At 37.4% G+C, this 24,446-nt stretch overlaps 1 protein-coding gene across 1 annotated transcript in view; it reads right to left on the bottom strand.

Annotated features, from left to right (window-relative positions):
• Nucleotides 1-9,433: 9,433 nt before the first annotated feature.
• LOC311279964 (zinc finger matrin-type protein 4) overlaps nucleotides 9,434-24,446 on the bottom strand; it is a 121,695-nt gene continuing 106,682 nt past the window's right edge. The window contains 1 exon segment of the mRNA XM_084391808.1: nucleotides 9,434-11,775. Coding sequence (XP_084247934.1) covers nucleotides 11,754-11,775 — 22 coding nt within the window. The 3' untranslated portion in view covers nucleotides 9,434-11,753.

Here is a 24,446-nt window from a genome sequence, read left to right on the forward strand (position 1 = left end):
GTGCATATTCCTTTTAAAGGGGACCTATTATGCCCCTTTTCACAAGATGTAAAATAAGTCTCTGATGTCCCCAGAGTGTGTATGTGAAGTTTTAGCTCAAAATACCCAACAGATCATTTTTTACAGCATGTTTAAATTGTCATTTTTGGGGCTCAGAAAAACGCGCTGTTTTAGTGTGTGTCCTTTAAATGCAAATAAGCTGCTGCTGCACGGCCCAGGGGGCGGTGCTTCATGAGCTCGCGCTCAGTCTCTCAGGACAATTTCATCTCATGGAATGATGATAATATCAGAAACTCTCAGTAACGGTGTTCATTTCGACCCGGAGTCGGACAATAATGCCTACAGAGTCAGAGTGCTGTATGGAGATGGAACAGGTATAGTTTAGTAGTTTAATTACGGTTATAACGTAATTATAACGTGCTTGTATGTATCCACTATTAATAGCCTACAAGTCTGCTGTTTCGTACCAGGTCCGAATGATGATCAAACATATACTGATGAGTTTAATAAAGTTTATTGTACATAGCTCTTACAGTGATTTTCTGAAGTAAAACTGATGCTTCATCTTTTGTGTTGAGTAAGCACAGTAAGTTATAAGAAGTGCGTAAGTACATAAACGAATTTCGGTAGAGTTGAGGGAGCATTTTCTTTAAAAACAAAATAGTTCCACCTCGTCTTCAGCGGCTGCCTCAGATTTCGGGAGTAAATAGAGAGAGCTATGTGGATTAATACATCCAGCCACACAACACCTACAACGCTTGGGAGACGTCAGTGCAGCAATGCTCGCTGAACTCGATCAGGGCGGGTCTATGTTAGAACGGCAGTGTCTGTCAACACTCGTGGGCGGGGCCTGTGCTGTAGTGACATCACTAAAACAGCATTCTGAAAACAGGTCGTTGGGAGACACTGCTGATGATTTATGGGGATTAATAAAAAAGGAGTGAGTGGATTTTTATCACTATTGGGTGGTTGTGTACACACACTGCCAACACACATTTGTCCAAACAGCATGCAAAAGTGAATTTTGCATAATAGGTCCCCTTTAAACAAATCAAAATCAACTTGAAGATGAAAGTCAAGAACTCTAGAATCGTCAACATGAAATCAAAATTGACCCTATTTACTTTCTTAAGGCATTTTACTGGTCTTATTGTGAACAATTCATAAGAGCATGTTATTCCTAATAATAAATGCTTGTTTTGTAGTCTCTTACAAGTAAAACAGGATGTCAACAGCATTTCATGTTGACTTCATTAGATGCGCAGTGTAGTGACAGCCAACTTAAGAAAATCATATATGAGGGAAACCTTGCAAAAATAGTACCAACTGTCTGCTTTGTTATGAAACGTGAGAAAAGGGATTTCATGTTCCAGAGTGTCTCTGCAGTATTTATGATCAGAAGATGTTTCACTGATATAGTCACTCAGGGTTAAGTTCCTCTTCGTGTGACTGTGCTGTCAAAAGCAATCTCCTGTATTCAGCCAGTGTGATTCAGTGTTTCAGTATAGTAAAGGATGTGGGACCATAGACCTTATTTATAGCTGTGCCATCTCTGATTTTTAACGGAAATGAAAGTGAGGCTGTGAGGGATAAACATACATCTCTTCAGTGGGTTGTACTGTTATTTATTGTGTTTTTGGATTGTTCTGCTGAAGAAACACTGCAAAAATATCTTTCCAAGAAATTGCATACCTGGTGCTGCTCTGAATAAGGCAGAGGTTCTCAGTGAACATTTAATGTGTGGTTCCACCTCAAACAGTTTGTAGAGAAACACTGTTATTGATGTAATCAGATAAATTCACAAATAGTTTTGCAATTTATTAAGGGATGTTTGATACATCTGGAGTGTCTCTTCCCAATCCACAAATTGCTAATGCATCAGGATCAGAAATGTTTCTCCATTGAAAGTGATGAAAATGCCTCAGATATTTAAAATGTGACAAGTTGTCTTTTTAAACCTGTTTTTAACCCAGGGTGGTTAAAAATGAACATTAAAATAAAATATATGAAATATAAAAGCTATAATGTATAAAATAAATGCTAACTCAAAATATTAATGAATACTCTAATATTTAAAAAGTTGTATTGTCTTATAATTGGCTGACTATGATTAAAATGCATTAGCAGTGCTATTTTGTATGTGTTATATCTTGAGCATTTTTATTCTTGTTCCTTTATATTTGTAACTGAATCAATAGAAGTACTGACAGAAGTTGAAGTCAAACTATGTGTCTACTATAAATGGTGAGAGGAAAGGAAGAAAATGCCCCTAAAAACCAATTCCATGGGGCAAATATTATGAATGTCACTTGCTGTGACTGCAGTGTTGTGTTGAAGTGTGTTTTTGTGTGTGTGTTTGTCCTCTATTGATGTCATAGATGAAGGTAATATCATTAATGGCTGCTCACTATTGCTAATATATAGGATTTCAAAATGAATGTCAATTAAATCAAGCTGTTTTAAGAGTCCAGGCCATTGCCCTTGTGAGAGCGTTGAGACATTTTCCTTAGCAAGTTGTTACCGAGAGGTGATTTGATTTTCCCAGGTAATTATATTACAGTCGTGCTGTCCTGAAAACATTGTCCTCCATTTGCGGCACAATGTGAAGGAGAGAAAAATACACAGAAAGAATGATAAATTAGTGAAAAGGACTGTCAGATAAAAAACGAGAGAAGATATTTATCTGTAAGTAGCCTATGATCTTAAAACCACATAATATATTTAGTTTTTTACAATATTCAAGTGTTTAAGTTTAGTTTGAATTGATATTCCATATATTTCATGTGCATGTGGCCTATATGTTATCAATATACAAATTCTCATCATTTTGTTTTTTGTTTTTAACCGGTATGATAAGATTTCTAGCAAGCTGTTCAATGTCCATTTTATTTGTTTAAATACTTTTCACAATACATGTTTTTATAAAACGGTTAGTTCCAATCCTTGATTCTGATTGGTCAATAGCTGTGTTTCATTCACTATAAAACACGGCTATGACCGCTTCACCCAAAGGTTCTATGTATCACTACACAACACTCCTAGCAACCACTCTTAGCAACTTAAACACATGTTTGATCTCATTGATATTGTTAATTGAAGCTAGAGTAGATTATTGTGAGAGATCTAGTAAGCGAGTGTACCTGCATTTACAGGAGACAAGGCATTTTCCTTCAGGTCAGTCCAATATTCATAATAAAAAAATCTGTTTGAATGTCCTCTGCAATATCTTGTCCTTTTAATAGTTAACTTAAGGGGTTTTCCCGTGCCCTAGTCATTTGTCAGTTGCGTCTTCCTTCTCCGTGATCACAAGTTTGAGTCTTTTCACTTAAAAAGCCTGTAACTTGTAATGTATGTAACTTCTGTTGCTGTTTACAGTCAGGGACTATTTTTTCCAGTGGAAGGAAGGCTTTTAGTGATTTTACTTCATGAAAGCCTCTCATAGCCCCTTCTACTTAAAGCAGCTTACAATCATAAGCAGTTGAGGTTTGCTATAGTATATTGCTTTACGTGAGTGTACTATAAGGGGAAAATATGTACTAGTAGATGAACTGTAATGTTTATGTTCTGTTTTATTATCATTGACTCTTCCCTGTCTGCCTGCTTGTCTGCTCCTAGTCAGTCTCCCTGGTTGTTAATTAGTTCCTGCACCTGTTCTGTTTTACCTTGATTACTCTCCATGGCTGAATCCGAAATGGACCTTATACGCTCAAATATGGCATTATTAGAGGGGACATCCATGTAGTTTTGTCCGAAACCATAGTGGACGTTATCAAGTGCACTCATTCAATCCCACATTGCACCGCAATAACGAGTGCACAGCCGATGTACACTCATCGGCTGTCCGAATTCGCTCACTCGTTTTCATTCAGAAAGTGAACCGTATTAGTGGACTAACGTAGGGAATAGTGATGAAGGGTTTAGGGGGTGATTTCAGATTCAGCCCATGTATTTTAAACCCTGAGCTCTGAATAAACTCTGTTCATTGTTCCGTGTCCTCTTTGGTTCCGTGGTTTTGATTTATGTATTTCTCTGTAGTATATCCTGAGTGTTATTTTCGTTTGATTCCCATTTTTGTGCGATCATTACAGCCTGACTGTGACTGTACTATATATACAGTAACTTTATACATAGAGCTGTGCAATAATATAGTTACATTTTGCAATGATATAAATCACACAGTTGAGATTTGCTATATTGTAGGCATATTGCTTTACGGAAGTGTACTGTATGTATCCAGGCAAAGCTGGATGCACGTCCCTTACTATATACAGGTGGGAACTGTAATAGATCTACATTACATGCAATTTTACAGTAAAATACTGTTAAATATACTGTTTTTGGATGTTAACCAAATAATGGGGTGGGGCAAGCCAAAAATGGCACAATATTTAGTGGTCTTTTTATGGTCATGTAAATCACAAATCACTGGTCAGGAAATTAGCAAGAATTGCACAAGTACTATATAGATAAAGCAACTTAGCATGGAGTATCCTTCCCCAACTTGCAGACAGCTTTTTACAGGAAGAAGAGTCAGTGTTAGTCCACTCAATGTTAATGGCTTCAAACAGTTAGTAGTTAAATAATGTCTCTCAGTTCATTTGATTTTAATGTGAGACCAAATATTCACTATATATGTTTTTTTTTTCTGAAATAGCAATGGCTTTTTAAGTAGTGCATTTGCTTAAATTTAGCTAATATCCTGACCAGTAATTTGTGGTCAAACTGAAATATGAATGACACCATCCACTACCAGAATGTCTCCTTTTGAAATTCTAATGGATAGGCCTATCCCAAACCCATGGGTCAAAGGCTGCGCTGGCATTTCTTCTTTATAGGTGAAATGGAGGTTATCTTGGAAGACTAGGCTATGTCACAGCCCTGGTTGAGAAATAGAATTCTATTTATGGTGATGTCTTGCTAACATTTCCTATTCCCTCAGAAAGACGGGCACATTAGTTTGTGCCCAACCAGCAGATGCTATTTAGTAGCCTGAAAGGTCAGAGAGCTGAAACTTGGGTCCAGCCACAGTGATTACAGTGACAAGGACGGTTGTGCTGACTGATCTGCAACCGCATGGATACATGCTAGTAGCCTGAAGGCTGCCCCATGCCAAGGGGGACACCAAGAATAACTAGGAGAGCAGACATATTAGGCATAAATGGAGCTGGAGACAAAGCATTATCTTGATATGCAAGCTGATTGGTTCATCTGGACCAACACAACGACACCACTGAGGACCAAGGAAAGACATAAAAGAAAGAACAGTTAATAAAGACAATAACAGTGATAGTCAGCGTGTCAGAAAGAATCCACCAAGAAAGTCCTGGACACACCTAAAGACAAAACAAGAACTAGGCCTTGGACACACTTATACATTCACACACAAACGGGAACTCTTATATTGGTAAATATTACCAAGTTTCCTTAATAAATCTAAGAATGTTATGGTACTACACTGTCTCTGTGTCTGCTTGATCATTCTCTCGAGATCTCGCGCTGCTTCCGCTACACATGACGGGTGTTGAGGCATCTGTTTCCAACTGATGACTGATAGCTTTGAGGCTGCAGATAGTCTACCTGAAAATTAATTAAACAAAAGCTCAGTGTTTAGCCTTTTGGGGCTTGGCCCTTTTTTCCTCCAGCAGTGTATGTTGTTAAATGAATGTTTATTGCATAATTTTAGTCATTTGTGTCAAGTTATACAGGGATTCTTAGCCTCAATGTCTGACCAAACTTGAAAAAGGCTTCAATCATCTTCAAAGGGCGCATGGAATAACTCAAAACATCTGATTCTTCAAAAAAGCAATTTATTGAAAATCTTTCAGCAACAACTTGATCTTCTTTTGCTTAATTTCAGTGCTTAATTCAGATGTTTAGCTTAACCTATACAGAGAAAACACAAAACATATAAAAATATATATGAGTCACTATACACATGATATCATTTAAAGATAATTAACTCATTTAAACTTCAAACAATGTGACTAGAATACTCACAAATCACATAAAGTATCGGGGCACAACAATTTATATAATAATAATGGTGTTTTGTATTTCTGTGCATGACACTGTATGCACCTTCTATACCTAAGCTTATGGAAAAGTAGTCTCAACCTCAGCCTTAACCCCCTCGGACCGTTGGCTGAATGTCTGTTGCATAAGACACTCAAAATGGGAAACACTTTGAAACTTTCGAAATCGTCATCTGATTGGTTGGATTCTCCAGGATTTCCGGGAGACGTTTGTGTCACATTCTTTAACAGTCCACCTGGAAACAAAGTCGTTGTGACACCAAACCCCCTTATGGAAGAAGAAAATCATAAGACAATGAGTGCTTATCAGGATCAACAAAATGCTGGATTTTCAAAAATGTTTACAGCACCATTATTGCGCAATTATCTCAGTAAACTTGCAAGACGTTCTTGAATGATTGCACACCGGTCTGTTATTGTGGGGACATCGACTGACATTTTCACACCCCTAAACATGAAATTGAACAAAAAAGACAGTGATTGGTTGCTTTAAATGTTGGTCAGATGTCCTCTTGGGCGGTCCTTGGCAAATGAAAGGTGCTATGACCTGCCGTCAGTCTAAAGGTCTGGCTACAAAGACTAGTGGAAAAGCTACTTGTGATGAACTTTGATTCCTCTTGTGGTTTTCCCTTTACCACCAGTGTTATTATGGTGGTTGTCAGTATATGTTAAAGGAACAAAACTTTTAGTAGCAGCATGGCCTTGTTACTTCAGCATTTTTATTCATGATGTTTTATTAACAAAGTTCGGGAGGAGCAGGTTCAGATAATTAACCAAATTATGCACAGCTGGAGATTAATCAGTAATCAACTCAATGACAGAGTATAAATTCACAGCAGACCTATCTCTGTTCATTGAAAGTTTGTCAGCATCCCTCCTCCACCCCATCTCCTCACTTCCAGTTCCATCTACACTTACCAACTGGGGGGAGTACTCTGGGTTCGGGCCTAACTCTGAGCTCGGAGCCCTCTCCCTGGACAGCACGCCAAATACGCATAAACTTATTGTACTAATTATATGTAGATGTGAACTCGTGAAACATTTGAATTAATTCTGTTCAACGAAAGACGATAGTGACTGGGGTCAAACCTTAAAAATGACAAAAGATGACCATAAAAGTATCATCAAAGAAGTCCATATTAATCTCTGGATTCCATACAACAGTTTTGTATGGAGCCCCCCTAGTCCCACTTTGTCAAAAAAATTAATTATAACTATCTCGTGGCCTCAAGATAGTAACTCGTGGCCTCAAGATACTATCTCGTGGCCTCAAGATACGAGATAGTATCTTGAGGCCACGAGTTACTATCTTGAGGCCACGAGTTACTATCTTGAGGCCACGAGATACTATCTTGAGGCCACGAGATAGTATCTTGAGGCCACGAGTTACTATCTTGAGGCCACGAGATAGTATCTTGAGGCCACGAGTTACTATCTTGAGGCCACGAGTTACTATCTTGAGGCCACGAGATAGTATCTTGAGGCCACGAGATAGTATCTTGAGGCCACGAGTTACTATCTTGAGGCCACGAGATAGTATCTTGAGGCCACGAGTTACTATCTTGAGGCCACGAGATAGTTATAATTAATTTTTTTGACAAAGTGGGACTAGGGGGGCTCCGTAGTTTTGTGACGAAATGTCAATTCAAAACTGTCAAAAAATCTAAATTTTAGTTTCCAAATCTCATTTTGTGATTGTCACAGCATGGTGTGACTTTGACAATGTGAAACAATGTTGGATTCTTAACCGATTGCACATTTGAATATTTTGATGAACACAATAATAACATGAGGATGCATAAATGATGAAAGAATTTTTATTTTTGTGTGAATTAATTCTATGTGCTCTCATAATTATTATTGCTACGAGTAATTGAACTTTTATATCTCCAAATGCAATGTTAGTCACAGTATATTTTAGCACTTTTTTTGAAAAATGTAGTTTTGAAAGCTCCAGTTCTGCAGGAAAAATAGACTGTGTGTACAACCTTAATAAGATCTGAACTTACAACAAAGTGCAGCTGGGGGCTAACTGCACGCAGACACATTAACTTTAATAACCCTGAAAGCTTTTACGATCTATATGGCAACCGCTTACTGATACCCACTGGCTAAACATTTTTTTCATAATTTTCCTTTTCTCCAAAGCACCATCCTTCAGCAGCAATTCACAGCTGATGGGACACTAGTTTACAAAATAATATAATTGTGACATCTATCTATCTATCTATCTATCTATCTATCTATCTATCTATCTATCTATCTATCTATCTATCTATCTATCTATCTATCTATCTATCTATCTATCTATCTGATGATGATGATGATGATGATATTCCCATGTCACAGAAAATAATACCCAGAAACTCGTTAATAGTTTGAAAGTGAAAATAGTCATTATCAAGTGTATTTACAAATGTGCACAGTACAGACTTAATTTTTCACCATTTCACAGGAAATTCACAACTCTTTCAATTTACATTTATGCTTTCACACACTGTATTTAATATATGTTTTTATAATAAATATATCATTCTAGCCCACAGCATATATTGACCATAAAATATTTTGTAATCCATTTGTAGTTGAAATTGCATTCCATTTCATGGACAGCAAGACCATTTGCATTTACATGATCAGAAAAAGGCTAAAGACAGAGACGAGGTGAAACAAGAACTGATACAAACTGATACATCTTAACAGCCTGAGTTTGTTCTCGTAGATCCTGCAACTCTGTACTTCACATCAAATGAATCTCTAATGTCCTTTGTCCTGATCTTTCTGGTATTATTCACAAAACAATATCTGCAACAGGGGTCCAGTAATCCTGAGTCCTTTTATACTGTAGCAAACAGCACTGCAAAATATATTTCAAACATTTTTACTGGAAACCAAGACACAAATACTGGCATAGCATTCAAATAACAGCCATTCAGTAGTCTAGCTCACAGTAAATTAAATGTTATTCCTCTATATCTTTCAAAAGAGACATCATTGTGGTTAGACATAAATACAGTGTCTTCAATGGCTGTTAACAGATGATTTGTAAAAGCCCAAGGGTTTTCAGGATTTCAGTTAAATCACATAATGAACAGAAAGCAGTACACAAAAATCTTGTCAAGTAGATGTAACCCCTCCGGTTCTACTCGCACTGCTCTGAGCGGGATATGAACCGGCTCTTCCGGCATGGAAGTTGGTGCCAACAAGGACACTATGACCGCAGTGTCTAGCATCAGTCGCTAGTGCACCTCTTGAGGCCAGGGGAGTGAGGCTTACTCACACAGCTCTTACTGGCCTCCATTTAATCCACAATAATCATCCTGGACTAGCAGTTCAGGGGTAAAACAATATTGTTGTGTATAGATTATTTACAAAACACATTATTTTTTTTATTTTTTTTTGCATTGTTTAACCATACCATTTAAAACATCTGGCTTGGTCGCTACCGTAATACTCTGATTTGCATAAATGTCACACTATTGTGACCGAGGCCTCATTTATAAAATGTACATACTGTATGATCTGATGCAAAATGGATTTGATCCTATGTCAAAAGAGATGAACAAACTGGGATTCAATTAATAAATAAATGAGTGACAACCTTTACATTTGCAGGAATATTCTGATATGAATTAGATTTTTGGTAAAATGCTAATAATGTAATTGTCAGTGTCTTATTTTTAAAACCACTATAACAAAAGATTTTAAAAGCCCTGAATAAGATAACATAACAGGATGTTTTATTATGTCAAGTACACATTTTTGTGAGAATATGATTTTGAATCAGCTTATGAGTTGCACGTAAACATGGCCAAGGAATGAATATAACATTGCAAGGATATTTGTGGGCGTTCTGTAGGATACAAAATGATGCAGGATGGATTTAGACTTTTTTTGGGGAAATGCTTGCTTGTTAAACATTTAGTAAATGCTTGTTTGCTTACGTTCATTGTGATTAGCCACTTTTCCACCATTAGGTTGAACAGTTCTAACAACGGTAAGGAGTGGTTCCAGTTAAATGCTGCGTTTACGGCATGTCGCAATTACCATAAATAAAGTTCCATATGCTTTCAAAATTCAAAACTTTGATGTCATACACAGATCGATCTGCACAGCGGTGGTTCTAGTCAAACACACCTTGAATCTGCAGTGGTCAGGTGGTACAGCAGCCAAATTGTAGCTCTCAGAAAATTACGAGTTTACACGTTGTAATTACAAGTCCTACAAGCACGTGAAGGCTTTTTGCAGTTCAGAAACATTACGGTAATTACGACATGGAGTGAACGTCCACTTGAGCCTGAGACGGCACGGCAAAATTACAAATCGTTCTCGTCCCGGAATTATCAGCACGGTTGGCTAGCAGGTTGAACCGTTCTGGTAGAATGCGTGTAGCGACGTCGCAACTCAGGATTGGTCACTTGTCTGTTGACTGGCTACCAGTCTTTTGTAGCTAGCCAAGCACACTATTTGAGCGAAGTATAAACAAGTTAATAGTAAAATTAAAATAAATATCTGATCATCCTCCATAACGTGGATGCTATTTACATCTCAGATCATCTGTAAATTCTGGCGTTAACAAGGCAACAGCTGACAAATTTGTATTACATTCCAAAGAGCTCCGTTATCAGCCCCACTGTGGAAAATGAAACCAAATCCATACCGGCTGGGCCAGATCTGCATGGAATGGAAAGATAAAGGAAAGAGAGCGGTTTGCCCCTACAGTGAAAAAGCGGCTATTCTTTGCACGTATTTATAAATGAGGCCCCAGTTCTGTTTTAGTTTTAGTTTAGTAGCTACCATATAGTCTAAGATAACAAGAATAACACCACATTTTTATTTTTTATGCCACATCAGAAAAGCAAAAAAAAAAGCAAAAAAAAAAAAAAAGCATTCATACATCAAACCAGCAGGCACTGAGCTCTGATCTTACAGGCAGTCATTTTGGCATAGATTTAGATAAAGCTCAGAGCCTGGTTCACACATTTACGTCCATGTGAATCATCCATGATTGAGTCAGAGTGAAAAAATGCCAACTCATTGCATCTAGACTCCTTTTTATTGATGGCATATTCCGTTTGACATCAGTGTTTAAGCAGCATCACAGCTCTGTAGGAATGTTGTGCCCTCTGCGACACTGACTGTGGTGCGAATAAACAGGACATGTGTTTAATCTATGAGAACAGTGCTGGAAATCTTGCTGAAACATTGTTTTTGACCATAGCTGAAAGAGATTTCACACAAAGGCAGCTAAATTGATTCTTCACTGGCAGCATTCACACACACAAGTGAGACAAAATCACTGGAATAGGGATGATGATCTCTTTCTGTCACCGGCATGCCAAAGCAAACAACCAAAGCAGCGGTGAGTCGTTTGAAGAGCAGAGAAATGACAGGCCACTGCATACAAGAGTTTGAAAGGCAAAAATAAAAGTAGCATGACCATTGCATGTCTATTCAGGCTGGTGCGCTCATGTTAGATGATGAATATCTCTGGAGTTCATAGACATCCTTTTGCGTTACGCTCATGGAAGGACAGATATTCCAAAAGTAGATTGTGAATAAAAAAATAAAACACTTGACATTTGAGGAAACTCAGATATTGTAGATGAACAATTCCTGTGGCCAAACAAGACATCTTTTCATAGGAGTTCACAATTAGTTTGTGCAGTTCTGTAAATTCCTGAAACGGTCTTTGTGTTCTGTTTCGGCTGGAGTATTTCTTCATTGCTGATGTTGTTTCAAACTGAAAAAGAAAATAAAAAATTGTCAATATTCATATTTATATCATGGCCAGTTTCCCAATAATAATAATACATTTTTAGTTGAGATTTGAGTGAGGATATAGTAGAAGTGTCACAAGAGGAAGAGGAATAGAATACCAGAGTTTTGGAGCCACAGCACTGAATAGATCACCCATTGTTGAAACGAGGTACAGTAAGCAGTTTTAAGTCAGATGACCGGAGAGAGCGAGGAGGTGAATAATAGTGCAGAAGTTCAGATAAACAATGGGGAGCAAGTCCATGAAGACATTTAAAAGTTAACAAGATAATTGTATACTGAATGCGGAGAGGAACAGGTAACCAATGTAGATTATAGAGCAAAGGGGTAATGTGATCAGATTTCTTGACTTGATTGATGACTCTGACAGCAGGATTCTGAACATATTGTAGTCTAGTGATTGTTTTAGCAGGCAGCCCAATAAGAGGTGAGTTACAGTAATGTGACCAAGAGGTAACAAACAAATATAGAACAGAAGTGGTCCAAGAACAGAGCCTTGAGGGACACCTTGAGAGAGAGAACGCAGCAAAGATTTGAAGTTATGTACGGTAATAAGATAAGCACTACCCGTGATGCCGATAGCTGAAAGAAGAGAGGTACACTGTAAAAAATTTCTAACCCTCCCAAATCAAAAATTTCAAGTGACCGATAACATCTAAATTTTTCAATTGGCCCAAGTAAAATTCTGTAAATTTCAATTGGCCCAAGTGAAAATCTGTACATTTAATTTTATAATTTACAGAATTTTACTTGGGCCAATTGAAAAATTTAGATGTTATCGGTCACTTGAAATTTTTAATTTGGGAGGGTTAGAATTTTTTTACAGTGTAAGTATGTGATAAGATACAGTGTCAAAAGCTACTGTTAAGTCAACCAGCCCACATTACCTCACAGACACGTGCATTAAAATGTGACGTAGTTAGGGGGGTTGGGGGGTATGCTCCCCCGTGAAAATTTGGATTTCTCGGACCTACATAATGTGCATTTTAAGGTGTTTGAAGGCCAAAAACATTTGACAACAATAGCTTTAAAAGCATGTCAGTGGGCAGTAGCATAAATTATTTGTCAAGCAGTTGACAGCTGAAATATTCAAACACATTCGAGGATTATACAAATTTTATTTATATTAATATATATATATATTTATACTTATGAATTTTGCTTATAGTTTCTGTAATTAGCAAAGAACTTTTGTGTTAAATAGGAATACATTGTAATAATGTTAATCAAGCTGACTAAATCACACGACTGCGCAGCAGTTCACATGCACTCACAATAAAACTACAATATAATTTAAAACAAAGACAAGCTCATTATACAAAGGCAATAATATTACAGATCTAGACAAATTGAGTTGCTTATAGTTAAAAGAATGTCATGAACGATCATTTAGGTTAGATGTATTGATTGCATTAGTGATTCTGTTCTGGGCAAGAACTCCCTGCGCATCCATGCAGCCTAGCATGGATAAGAGCAAGGGGAGCAGCAATAACCCCCTTAAGGGTAAGCAGAACAGAACCAACATGAATGTATTAAAGATATAATTAATTCAAGAAGTACAACATGATTCAATAATTTATTTTGATTCAAGGGGAATCAGAATGCCAAATCCTGACTGACGAGAGGAGGAGCTGGGGATGGGGAGGGTAATTAGCTCCTGAGAAACGTGGCTGCTGGTAATACTGAAGGAGCTTATATACAGTGCAATGCATAAGTGAATACACCCATGCTAAAGTTGACTAAAAAGAGGAATAAAAAATCATATTTGGGAAATTGAACTTAATGCCTTGATTTAAAAAATTAGGAAAAATCCAACCTTTAAGGACACCAATTTTCTTTGTGAATGAATAATGTATCGTAAATAAATAAATGTTCTTGCTTAAAATACATGGTGCATAAGTGAGTACACCCCTATGTTAAATTCCCATAGAGGCAGGCAGATTTTTATTTTTAAGTATTAAAAAAAAAAAAAAAAAATAGGATACTATGCATCCTGATAAAGTTCCCTTGGCCTTTGGAATTAAAATAGCCCCACATCATCACATAGCCTTCACCATACCTAGAGATTGGCATGGTTTTATTTCAGTTAGCCTAAAAGCTAGTTTGATTTGCATTGAGAGATGATCTTATGGAAAGTACCCCATGCCAATCTCTAGGTATGGTGAAGGCTATGTGATGATGTGGGGCTATTTTAATTCCAAAGGCCAAGGGAACTTTATCAGGATGCATAGTATCCTGGATCCATGAAGTAACTGGCCTTTAAAAATAAAAATCTGCCTGCCTCTATGGGAATTTAACATAGGGGTGTACTCACTTATGCACCATGTATTTTAAGGAAGAACATTTATTTATTTACGATACATTATTCATTCACAAAGAAAATTGGTGTCCTTAAAGGTTGGATTTTTCCTAATTTTTTAAATTAAGGCATTAAGTTCAATTTCCCAAATATGATTTTTTATTCCTCTTTTTAGTCAACTTTAGCATGGGTGTATTCACTTATGCATTGCACTGTATGTATACAGTGATAGGCGTTGTATTCCTATAGGTAAAAGTGGATCAGCTGAGAGAGTCAGCTGATGCGAGCTTGACTAACGTGACCTGCCAGAACTGATGCTACACTTGATTTATTTTATTTTCAAAAAAGTGGTAAACATTTTACTTTTAAGTACTAGTAAATTTAACTTAAACGTTCAACTGTTTAAAAAAAAAAAAAGCTCCATAAAATGACAGACAGTCTGTTTTATTTTGTTCTCTTTTATGGGAATTTTTACAGTAAATCCGAATTAACGTTATGCTCACTTTTCACTTAAATGTCCTTTTTGATGTTTGTTGTCTTTTTGTTAGTAGCTTATATAAACTACTTTTTCAGAACAGTAGTTTGATGGAGAGTTTTTTTTTTTTTACAACTTTAAATTGTGTAGCTTGTAACTTCCAAAGCTTACCCAATACTGTCTATGATTATGGAGAATTTAACACAATTAAAGTACCAGGTTTTGTTCAATATTTGAAAAAGCTTTTGTGACTTTCTGACTTTCATAATCAATGCAAAAAGAGGTGGAAATATTGGGTCTAAGAGATTTCTTAATTTGCATCTTGACAGTGAAAAAATAAATAAAATCCAATCCCCCATAAAATGCCTTCATTTGAAACTCGATAAAACCTGCCAAGCTTGAAGAAAGAGTGTGAGATTGTTTCAGGATGGATATTTATTGGCTTGCATGTAATGACATAGTGTAAATATTTACTCTCATATATCTAATCCATCACAGAAGATAAACTGTTCCAATGAATATTTCCCTTTCTTTCTTCAAACATCAATTTGCACGCATGGAGACGCCTCAGGAGAAATGCAGAGTCTAAGTCAATCCACCAGGGCTGTCATTATTCAAATCCAGAGCCTCAGCCCTTACCTCAAGCCTGTAACAGTGACACAGCTGAACACCTGGGGAAGCTTCAGTCTCTAGAGAGGTCATTCTCAGCACCCTTCTAGTACAAATAGGACTGAAAATAAATCTGCTCATCTGCTAGCTTGCCTGTGGAATAACCTTTCTAAACATGGAGTCTGGCAAACCCTCCGGTCTTATAATCCTTATCTCAGTCGTACCGCAGAAGACTAACTGAAAATACAAGGGGGGAAATGAATTGCGCTGGCTGATAATGTTGTTTATTTGCATGCGTTGTTTTAGCAAATCCACTAAAGAGATTAGGCAAATCAGGTAATTGTGCAAACACGCCCACAAAACAAGTGCTGATAGCAATATTTCCTGTCAGTGCCCTCAGAAGTGCAGCTTTGCACTTTCTCTTCCACTAAAATGTGCAAATTCTTATTATATTTTTATTAGAATAGAGGAAACAAAAATGTAAAATGTGATTTTTTTTTACATTTTGACACACACGCACACACACGCAATAATATTGCACAATATTTCTTTTTTTCCTGTATTTTTTGATCAAACAAATGCAGGATTGATGAGCACAAGAGACTTTTTTGAAAAACTTTAAAAAATACAAAGTTCTGCCATGGAACTCTAGGTGGCGCAGGCTAATAGGTCCTTTACTCCCCTGTTCATAATCACATCGTTATCTACAGGGCGCATCTGATTGGTTCTTGCCGTATCAGTAGCCAATGAGCTCACTGCTCAACCTTCAAATACTTGGGTAGCATTTGCCTTAGCAGTGCAGTGTGCTTTCAAAAACCCTCCACGTTCCCCAGCTCCACCTGTATAGATCTGCTACGGGTAATTCATGTACTCTATATTGTACAGCAGCAGCATGTCTTACTTGCTCACAGCAGCGTGTCGTGTATGTATTGTCAGTAGCAAGTCCCGTACTTACTCCGCAGCAGCAGCATAGCAGATCTATTCCGCCAAGACCAAACATACAACATTGTCATACCATTACCATACCACACCATATAACATACCATATGTTCACTTCAGGATACAAAAAGGACAACAAAAAAAAGGTAAAATGTGATTTTTTACCACTATATATATAGTAGAAATTAATTTGGTGATTAGGCCATCCTTAAAAATATTTTGGTTTGCAGTAACAGCAAAAAAAAAAAGAAAAAAAGGGTCGGTAGGTCGGTCTATATTTTTTTATATATAAAAAAAATAATATAAAAAAGTATATATTTTTTCATTTAAAAAAAAAAAAAATTCAGGGTCGGGTGACATTAGGTGACATTTTTCACCTATGTCTAAGGGTTGTTTACACCAGGCCACTTCATGCGTTTTCTCAGATCAGATTGCAATCTGATTTATCAAAACGATTCCATTTACACCTGGTTACATAGGCTAAATGTGTGTTGTTTTTTTGCGGATATAAATCCGATCTTCAATTACCGCTATATGTAGATTTAATGGAGTGCACGTCACCGAAAGCAACAGTTATGACATTATTTTATTTATCATCAGCTAAAATGAATCAAATGAAAAATGAATAAATATCTGAATCAAAGCCCGCAATAAGAGAAAGCGGAAACAGCCCTGGTAAGATCATTTCGTTTCTTTACATTTAATGATGATGACTGTGTGTTAAGCGTCAGCGACTTACTTTCACTTTGATTTGCGATAGTTTGCACGTTGATGCTCAGCTTCTCATCTGCGGCAATGCGTTGCAGTAGCGTCGTCATATCTGACTAAAACATGACATATAGCCTATAACACGCTCTCGCATGTTTATTTTTTAATAAACCATATTCAACAACATATAAAAATGAAATAATCTTTAGAGTAAAGCCGCAGCCATCATTACCAAGCGCGAACCATTGACAGTGAATGAAACGAAGCAAACTTAGCTTGCAGGCAGTAGTGTGACATGCGTTAACGGTTAACCAATGGTGTAAACATAATCATAGATGACGCGCCACGGGTTTTTATTTAAAAGAAAGAACGTAGCTTATGTTTGTATGTAGGTCTAGGCAATTTATATTCACAATACTTAATAACTAATATTATTTTATTGCATTTGTATTAGTTGTTTGAAGAGTTAAAAAAAAAAATCGGTCGGTCTTAACGCAAGTTTACAACCGGCAAGTCGGTCGGACTGAAAGGGAAAAAAAATTAAATAATTGGGTCGGTACTAAATTGACAGGGTCGGTCGGGTTACGGCAAACAAGAATATTTTTAAGGATGGCCTTAATTCAAGCTGGTGTTTCCACTATCATCTATCATTTGATCCTACTTTGGAATCATTATAAATTGATGCTGCAAATATCCATATAAAAATGTACAAAAGCTTACACGTGTGTCTTAAGGGCCTTACACACCGGGACGAATATCGGCGCGCGTTATTCGCCAGCGCTTTTCAACGCGTTTTTTGTGTTCACACCCAAGCGATTTTCGCTGACGATGAGCCGAGTGAACATGCAAATTCATTCCCTGACATTAGATGGCGCGATTGTCAAACGTTCGTGGGAAAAAGTTACAAGCCTATGTACATGAAAGACAATTAAGTAAAATGAAACTCACCATCAAGGCCCATTTGCTCTGCAATACCACTCCATAACAGTTCTCTTTTATCAAGATTTTTGTAGTCGCGTTTGTCATATAGTTCTTTATGTTCCGACACCAACGAGGCCAGCAGCTCTACATTCATCTTGCCTTGCATCTTCCTCGTCTTATTTCTTCCCAGCAGTGTAGACGCTATCTTCTTCGCCTGTATGTGTGCTCGGCAAGACCGTTTTGTGTTTGAGCGCCCCCAAGTTGTGTTTTACTGTAACTTCAGAAGCTCCAGACACGTGAGCAAAAGCGCCAATCTCATTGGTCGGATAGTTTTTGACGCGGCGCGTCAAACCAAAAAAACGAACCCGAGGCGTTTTTTTAAAAATGACGCTTTTACGCGTGGCGTTTTTCGCGTCGGTGTGCACACTCACATTGGCGCCCTTTGTTTAGTCATGAGGCGTTAAACGTCGGCGAATATCGCGCGCGAAATTCGTCCCGGTGTGAACAGGCCTTTAGGGTGGTCCTTATCAAGTCCAATTTTTTTTTGTGTGCAAAATGTTAGTGTCTTAACCTCTTAAACTGTTCCTTTTAACTTCAAAATTAGAAATATGCAAAAATGTTGACCAAAAAATGATATTTAGAGGTAGCTCAATCATGTGGAAGATTGCCTATGTTAAGCTGTGCGGCGTTATTGTGATATGCAAGTAATATTAAAAGTTGCTGCAAATGAACTACATTTTATTGAAATCAGAGCAACACTGACATGACAACAATGACAACAATCTCAAAAAAAGCACAAAGTTTTCAACAATCCCTCATTTCTGATGCTCAGCAGCCAGTGTTGACTTTTTGCAGTCTGGATAGATCCGTCGGTGATCTTCCACCACATGAAGGAGAAACTGCAATTGTTCTTCAGAGTGTGTGAGATAGCCATTGTATTCTTGAATCAGAGCCACTCCTCTCTCGACTACTTTCATTGCATGTATGGTTGCCTGTGCCTCCTGATAATCTGCTTGATTCGGCCAAAGTTCCGGGTCAATTTCAAGGAACGTAATGTAATTTTTTAAACCAAAAAATGTGCTCTAAACCCAAACAATAACCAAGGTGATCATCAATAGAAATATGTATTGATTCCACCAGGAAAGGTAAATCTGCTAAACCGGGTCATGGATGGATTCATTTGGATTTAGTTTCTACAATAAGTAAACTGAGATATGTATCTAAAATACATATTTAGGAATATATGGTGCATTAGATGCTTTTATGGAGAATTTTTTTGGAATTTTACTAGCCAGGTACAATACCAATTCAAATGATCTGTTTTTACGAAAATCATCAAAATCTCATAAAGTTTAAAGCTATTGAGCTACCAGTAATTATGTTACTGCCATAAAAATTGGCATGCTGTATTTTCTTATATAAAGGAACAATTTAAAGGGTTAAGAGCATGACAATTGGAGACTTTAAAAATAAGGACCACCCTAGTGTCCCTTTTAAGATTGTTTACCACCAGCTTTAGCACAATAATGCACATGTGGTGCATTCTATAATGAGGCTTATTTGCATAGTAAGGAGGCATGTTTGGCTAAGTAATGTAATAACTTAAATCTACATGATGCAATGCTATACCAGCACAAACTGTAGCTGGATTTCAGGTGCCATGCATATAAGATGCAGAGATTGGTATTGAAATACTGCACGCTAAAGTAGCACAACTGTTTAGTCAATTCGCCCACACAGTTATAAAGAGAATATCAAAGCTGCTGTGAGGGAATAGAGTGACTCAGTTCATTGAGCAGACAACAGTGAATAAAATGTGCAGGATTCAGCCCCATACCTAACATAGTTTATTTGATGGCTCATAAATGAAGAATACAGATTTAAATAGAGCAAGCAATAGAAAGAACCTTTCACTCCCTGCACCTTACAGACTTTTATGTGCTTTTTTCCTGCTTTGGATTTTTGTTTATTTCCTCAAAAATATAAGAAATAATGATCAAACATCTGAGCCACGGGAGGCCACAATATAAGGTGAAATCGGTGAAGGAACGTTTCAAGACAACACGAGAAAGAAGACAATCATTAATGCACAACTCTGAAATTTAGCTTAACTTATACTAACAATTGCTAAAAACAATGTTTCCCTACTGAAAAGACCAGCATATCACTAATGTACACAACAGTTCAAAAGTTTGGGGTTAGCATGGTTTTTAATGTTCTTTCTTATGCTCACCAAGGCTGCATTTGTTTGATCAAAAATATTGTTAAAACTGTGCTGAAAATGCTTAAAAATGCTGTTTCAAGAGTTGTTTTCTCTTTTAATATATTTTAAAATGTAATTTATTTCTGTGATAAATAATATTAATTTCTTTCTTATGAATGGAATTTTATGTTATATGTAAGCTTTTTAACTAGCTAGTTATATTAGTATTAAATAATACAATATTTGCCCCATAAATCGATTTCATGCATTTTGTTTTTACTTTTATAAAGGCAAAGTTTTTCTAACCCTATTAAATGTATGTCATGTTTTATGTCAAATTCTTGAAATTCCATTCATTTATTTCTTAATAATCAAATGAAATCAGTTTCAACAAAAGCCATCTTGGCACTGCAGTGGCATAAGCAGCATCTATGTGTTTACACACAGTTTAATGTGGCATGAATGCAATACAGTGGCATAAATAATGTTATGAGGTAATGTTTTAAATAAATAAAAAAATCAATAGAGAAAATAAATGATGGTACAAATGAAGAGCAGAGACGGAGCGAGCTGATATGTAAATTTGCAAGTCACTGGCATAACAGTGATAGCTGAGACCATGACTATGGATAATGTGACAGAGGTAACATAAATCTGAACAGAAGTGTTCCAAGAATAGAGCCTTGAGGGACACCTTGAGAGAGAGAACACAGAAAAGATTTGAAGTTATGGACAGTAAAAAAAAAATAAAAAAAAATCTATCAGTGAGATATGACATAAACCAAGATAAAGCACTGCCTGTGATGCCGATAGCTGATAGTCGAGTGGAAAGTATGTGATGAGATACAGTGTCAGAACCAAGCTGCATCTATGTATTTACACACAGTTTAATGCGGCATGAATGCAATACAATGGCATAAATAATGTTATGAGATAATGTTTTAAATAAACAAATGTTCAATATGATTTTGTTCGCATACTCCCTCTGTCACCTCAGGTACCCCAGTTTGGGAACCACTGACATACTAGATTTGTGCATGTATTATCAAAAGACTTGGTGTGTTTCAACCAGAAATGCAGTAGCACATACGTATTTGTATGGTGTAGGTACATTCTGTGTGTGGTCACGGATCATGCTGTCTGACGGATACAGCCATCACCTTGGAAACTGTGCCAACCCTGACATCCTAGGTGAAGGGGAACTGCCATCATAAACAGCCATTGCCAAAATGAGTCGGAGGTGTTTGTGTGTGAGGGTGCCAGAGGGGTCACGATCCCCCTGTATCTGCTCCAATCAGCTGGAGTGACAGCAGAAGAAAGAGGAACTGACATCAGCCTTCCCCTTCAGCATTGCTGTGAGGCCAGACGCGCTCTGGACGCTCCTGGGTCCCTATTTACATGAGCTTTAAAAAAACCCTGTCAGCTGTTGACTCATCTCTTGAGATCCTGGTGAAGTATTGGTGTACCTTTGGTTCCTTTTCTCTGTCTTTGGCTGAGGTTCGACAGCTTGCTGGCCTGCACATTATCTTAAGGCCCTGACATACTGGCAACTTTTTGAGACTGTGCAGACAGGCAATTTAAGCATGTGTCAGGTGAACAGGGGCCATTTTTAGTTCAGCGATCAATATACCATTGAAACCTATTCATTATAATTTAAAAATATTGCGGTTTTATGTATTTTAACTGGTTTGCCTGTGTAGTAGTAATGGACTACGGTATATCAAACGCTATTATTACTCTAAATTACAATTAGTCATCAACACACACGTTCCCATTCAATAATAACATAAAACAACTGAATAATGACTGATGTCAGGGATGGGCCACTAAAATCTATGCTCAATTTTTGAGTCTTAGAATGACTTCTCTATTTTTGGATGCCCTTTTCATTGCACACAAAAAGTGACCAGTTTAACCTTGGTCAAGTACGGAGCTGTTTGATAGCATAGACATAGGGAGAGAGATGTTTGAAAGTAATTGGAGAGGAGTCTTACTGCACCATTTACTATCTCAAATTATAGTCTATCCTTCATGCTTCTCTACCAGTGCATATTTGTAAGTGTTGCATGCTGGGCTGAGAGAAATACAAACCCTAAGGAGGGTCCATGTGAGCTAGACCACTTTAGCTTATTTTCCTCTGTCCTCCACTGAAGTGAAAGATCTAGGTGATGATGATGATTGCAGAGTTGCACAACTGCCGTAAAGCAATATCACGGAAGGCAATATGACGGTACTTCTGTTAGATGCTTCCCTTGGGTTGACAGCACTTTGTTTGCTAGATATGCATTGTGCATCTTTGCCTCAAAAAGTAGCCATTCAGCCTTGACCGGAGTGAAATAGACAAATAAAGAGACACATAGTGTACCATATGTAGTCTAATGAGGATGCAATGAGCCTAGTTATTTATTTCACAACCTGATATGGTACAAATAAGTTTTGATATGGAGTCTCTCTGCACCATTTAGCACCATTCTCAAAACATCCCCTGCTTCAGCTTATGTTCTTCTTCCAATCTAGATGATTACTGAAAGGTGATATCAGGGAATGCTCTGTTAGAACCCTCCTTAGTGAGCACTAACACACACTCTCACCTTTGAAGTACATTTAAACACTAGACCTAACAAGGTGTGAAATCTGAACATAGGTGCTCAGCATCTTGAAGAATCTTTTTCGTAATCACACTGAAAAGAACCACTTCTAATATCCAGCATCCTATAAACTAACTCATGCATCATGAGTAAATGATGAAACTAAAGGAATTTGAGTTGAACTGTTAGCTAATGTGTCTCTCGAATCTATTATGAGGTTAGGAAGCACTCATCTCTCCATTACAAATATGCCAGTGTTTACAGCGATATTAAGAAGCATTATTCAGGGAAATAAGTACTAAGGGTTTACTAAGTGGGGTTTAAGAGGTACAATTTTGAGAGTTAAAGAGCTCAGCAGAGCTATTTTTAAAGATTTACCTATGCTTTAACTTTATAAATGCTAGTGATGCATGCAAGTTTAAAAATTACAGTATACGTTCTTGTGCTCATTAATCACGTTTCTAAGATGAGAAAAATATAAAGATACTGCACTAAAAGCAACTTGTCTTTAATGCAAAGCTGGGAGTTTTGCAAGACTTCTAAAATGTAGCGAGACTGCAAAAGTACAGAAAAGAACAGAATTTATTTGAAATAAAAAAAATTGTAACAGTAATTTAATGCATCCTTGCTGAATTATAGTATTAATTTCTGTAAAACAAAATCTTACTAATCCCGAACTTTTGAAAAGTAGTGTATTATTTACCATTGCATGCTGTTTTAAATGCACAGTAAAAACAGATATTAAAAATGATGCTCCATTATGGAGTCTCAGAATGACTTCTCTTTATTTGGATGCTAAAACCGTAACTATGCTTTAACTTTATGAATGCTTGTGAATTGTGACGTATGAGCTTAAAAATGACAATTTGCAGTCTCATGCTCATTAATCACATTTCTAAGATGAAAAATAGCACAGATATTACACTACTAAAACCTACTTGTCTTTAATGCAAAGTCAGGAGTTCTGCGAGACTTTTAAGATGCAGCGCGGAAGTTTGAGAGAGCTGAAACGCAATAGAGGAAGGCAGTCAGATTAAAGACCCACGCTAACCCCCAATGAAGGACGGAAAGAGAAATCTGTTTTTACAGCCAGTCTCTCTTTATGCCTGTGCAGGGAACTAATCCCAATGACTGTCAGCCGAATACTCGTCACCCCACCAAAGCTCCTTACACGACTCCACGCACATCCAGCAGTGGCCGCATCCGCATCAGCTGGCGTCCCGTTGTCCCCTGGAGACGGGATGGTTTAATCCCCAAAGCCACTCTTTCTCTCGACTGGCACCCGGCATCACATTAGGCAGCTCATTCCTGAGTTATATAAGAGCGAGATGAGATGAAATTTATTCTTGACTGTCCATCATGAGCAATCTTCCCTGTCAATGAGTTTCTGCTCCCCTGGAGTGAGCCAGGTGAACTCTGAGACCAGAAACAAATGCAGATGTGAGTGTATAACCAATCAAGCATCCAGTCTTTCTACCTGCACGATTATTCAAAATAAATTCTACGTCAGAATATGGCTTAGTGTGATTATCAAATCAAAGCAGCAATGTGTTTGTGATTTGATAATCAACAGCTCATGATCTGCCGGTGTTTGCAGCGTCTCAGAGCGGCTCAGATGAATTCCATGAACTCCAGTTTAGGTCGCTTTAATGTGCGTTTGGGAATGCAACATTCACCAACCGTCTTCCCATTCTTGTAATGGGAATCGCTTTTCAACAACCGAGAAGATTTAACCCTTTCGCACGCAAGTTTTAAATATTCTAGCTGAGCCCCGCTTGAGCCGTACAGTCCCACATGTGGGATTGTTATTTCTGTGCCCCTAACATATGGCATTTTAGAATGTACAATGACATAAAATTTTGCCAGATTCAAATTGGCTTTCACACTAACATAG

This window comes from Rutilus rutilus (genome assembly GCF_951802725.1).
Source record: "Rutilus rutilus genome assembly, chromosome: 20".
In the NCBI taxonomy this organism is placed as follows: Eukaryota; Metazoa; Chordata; class Actinopteri; order Cypriniformes; family Leuciscidae; genus Rutilus; species Rutilus rutilus.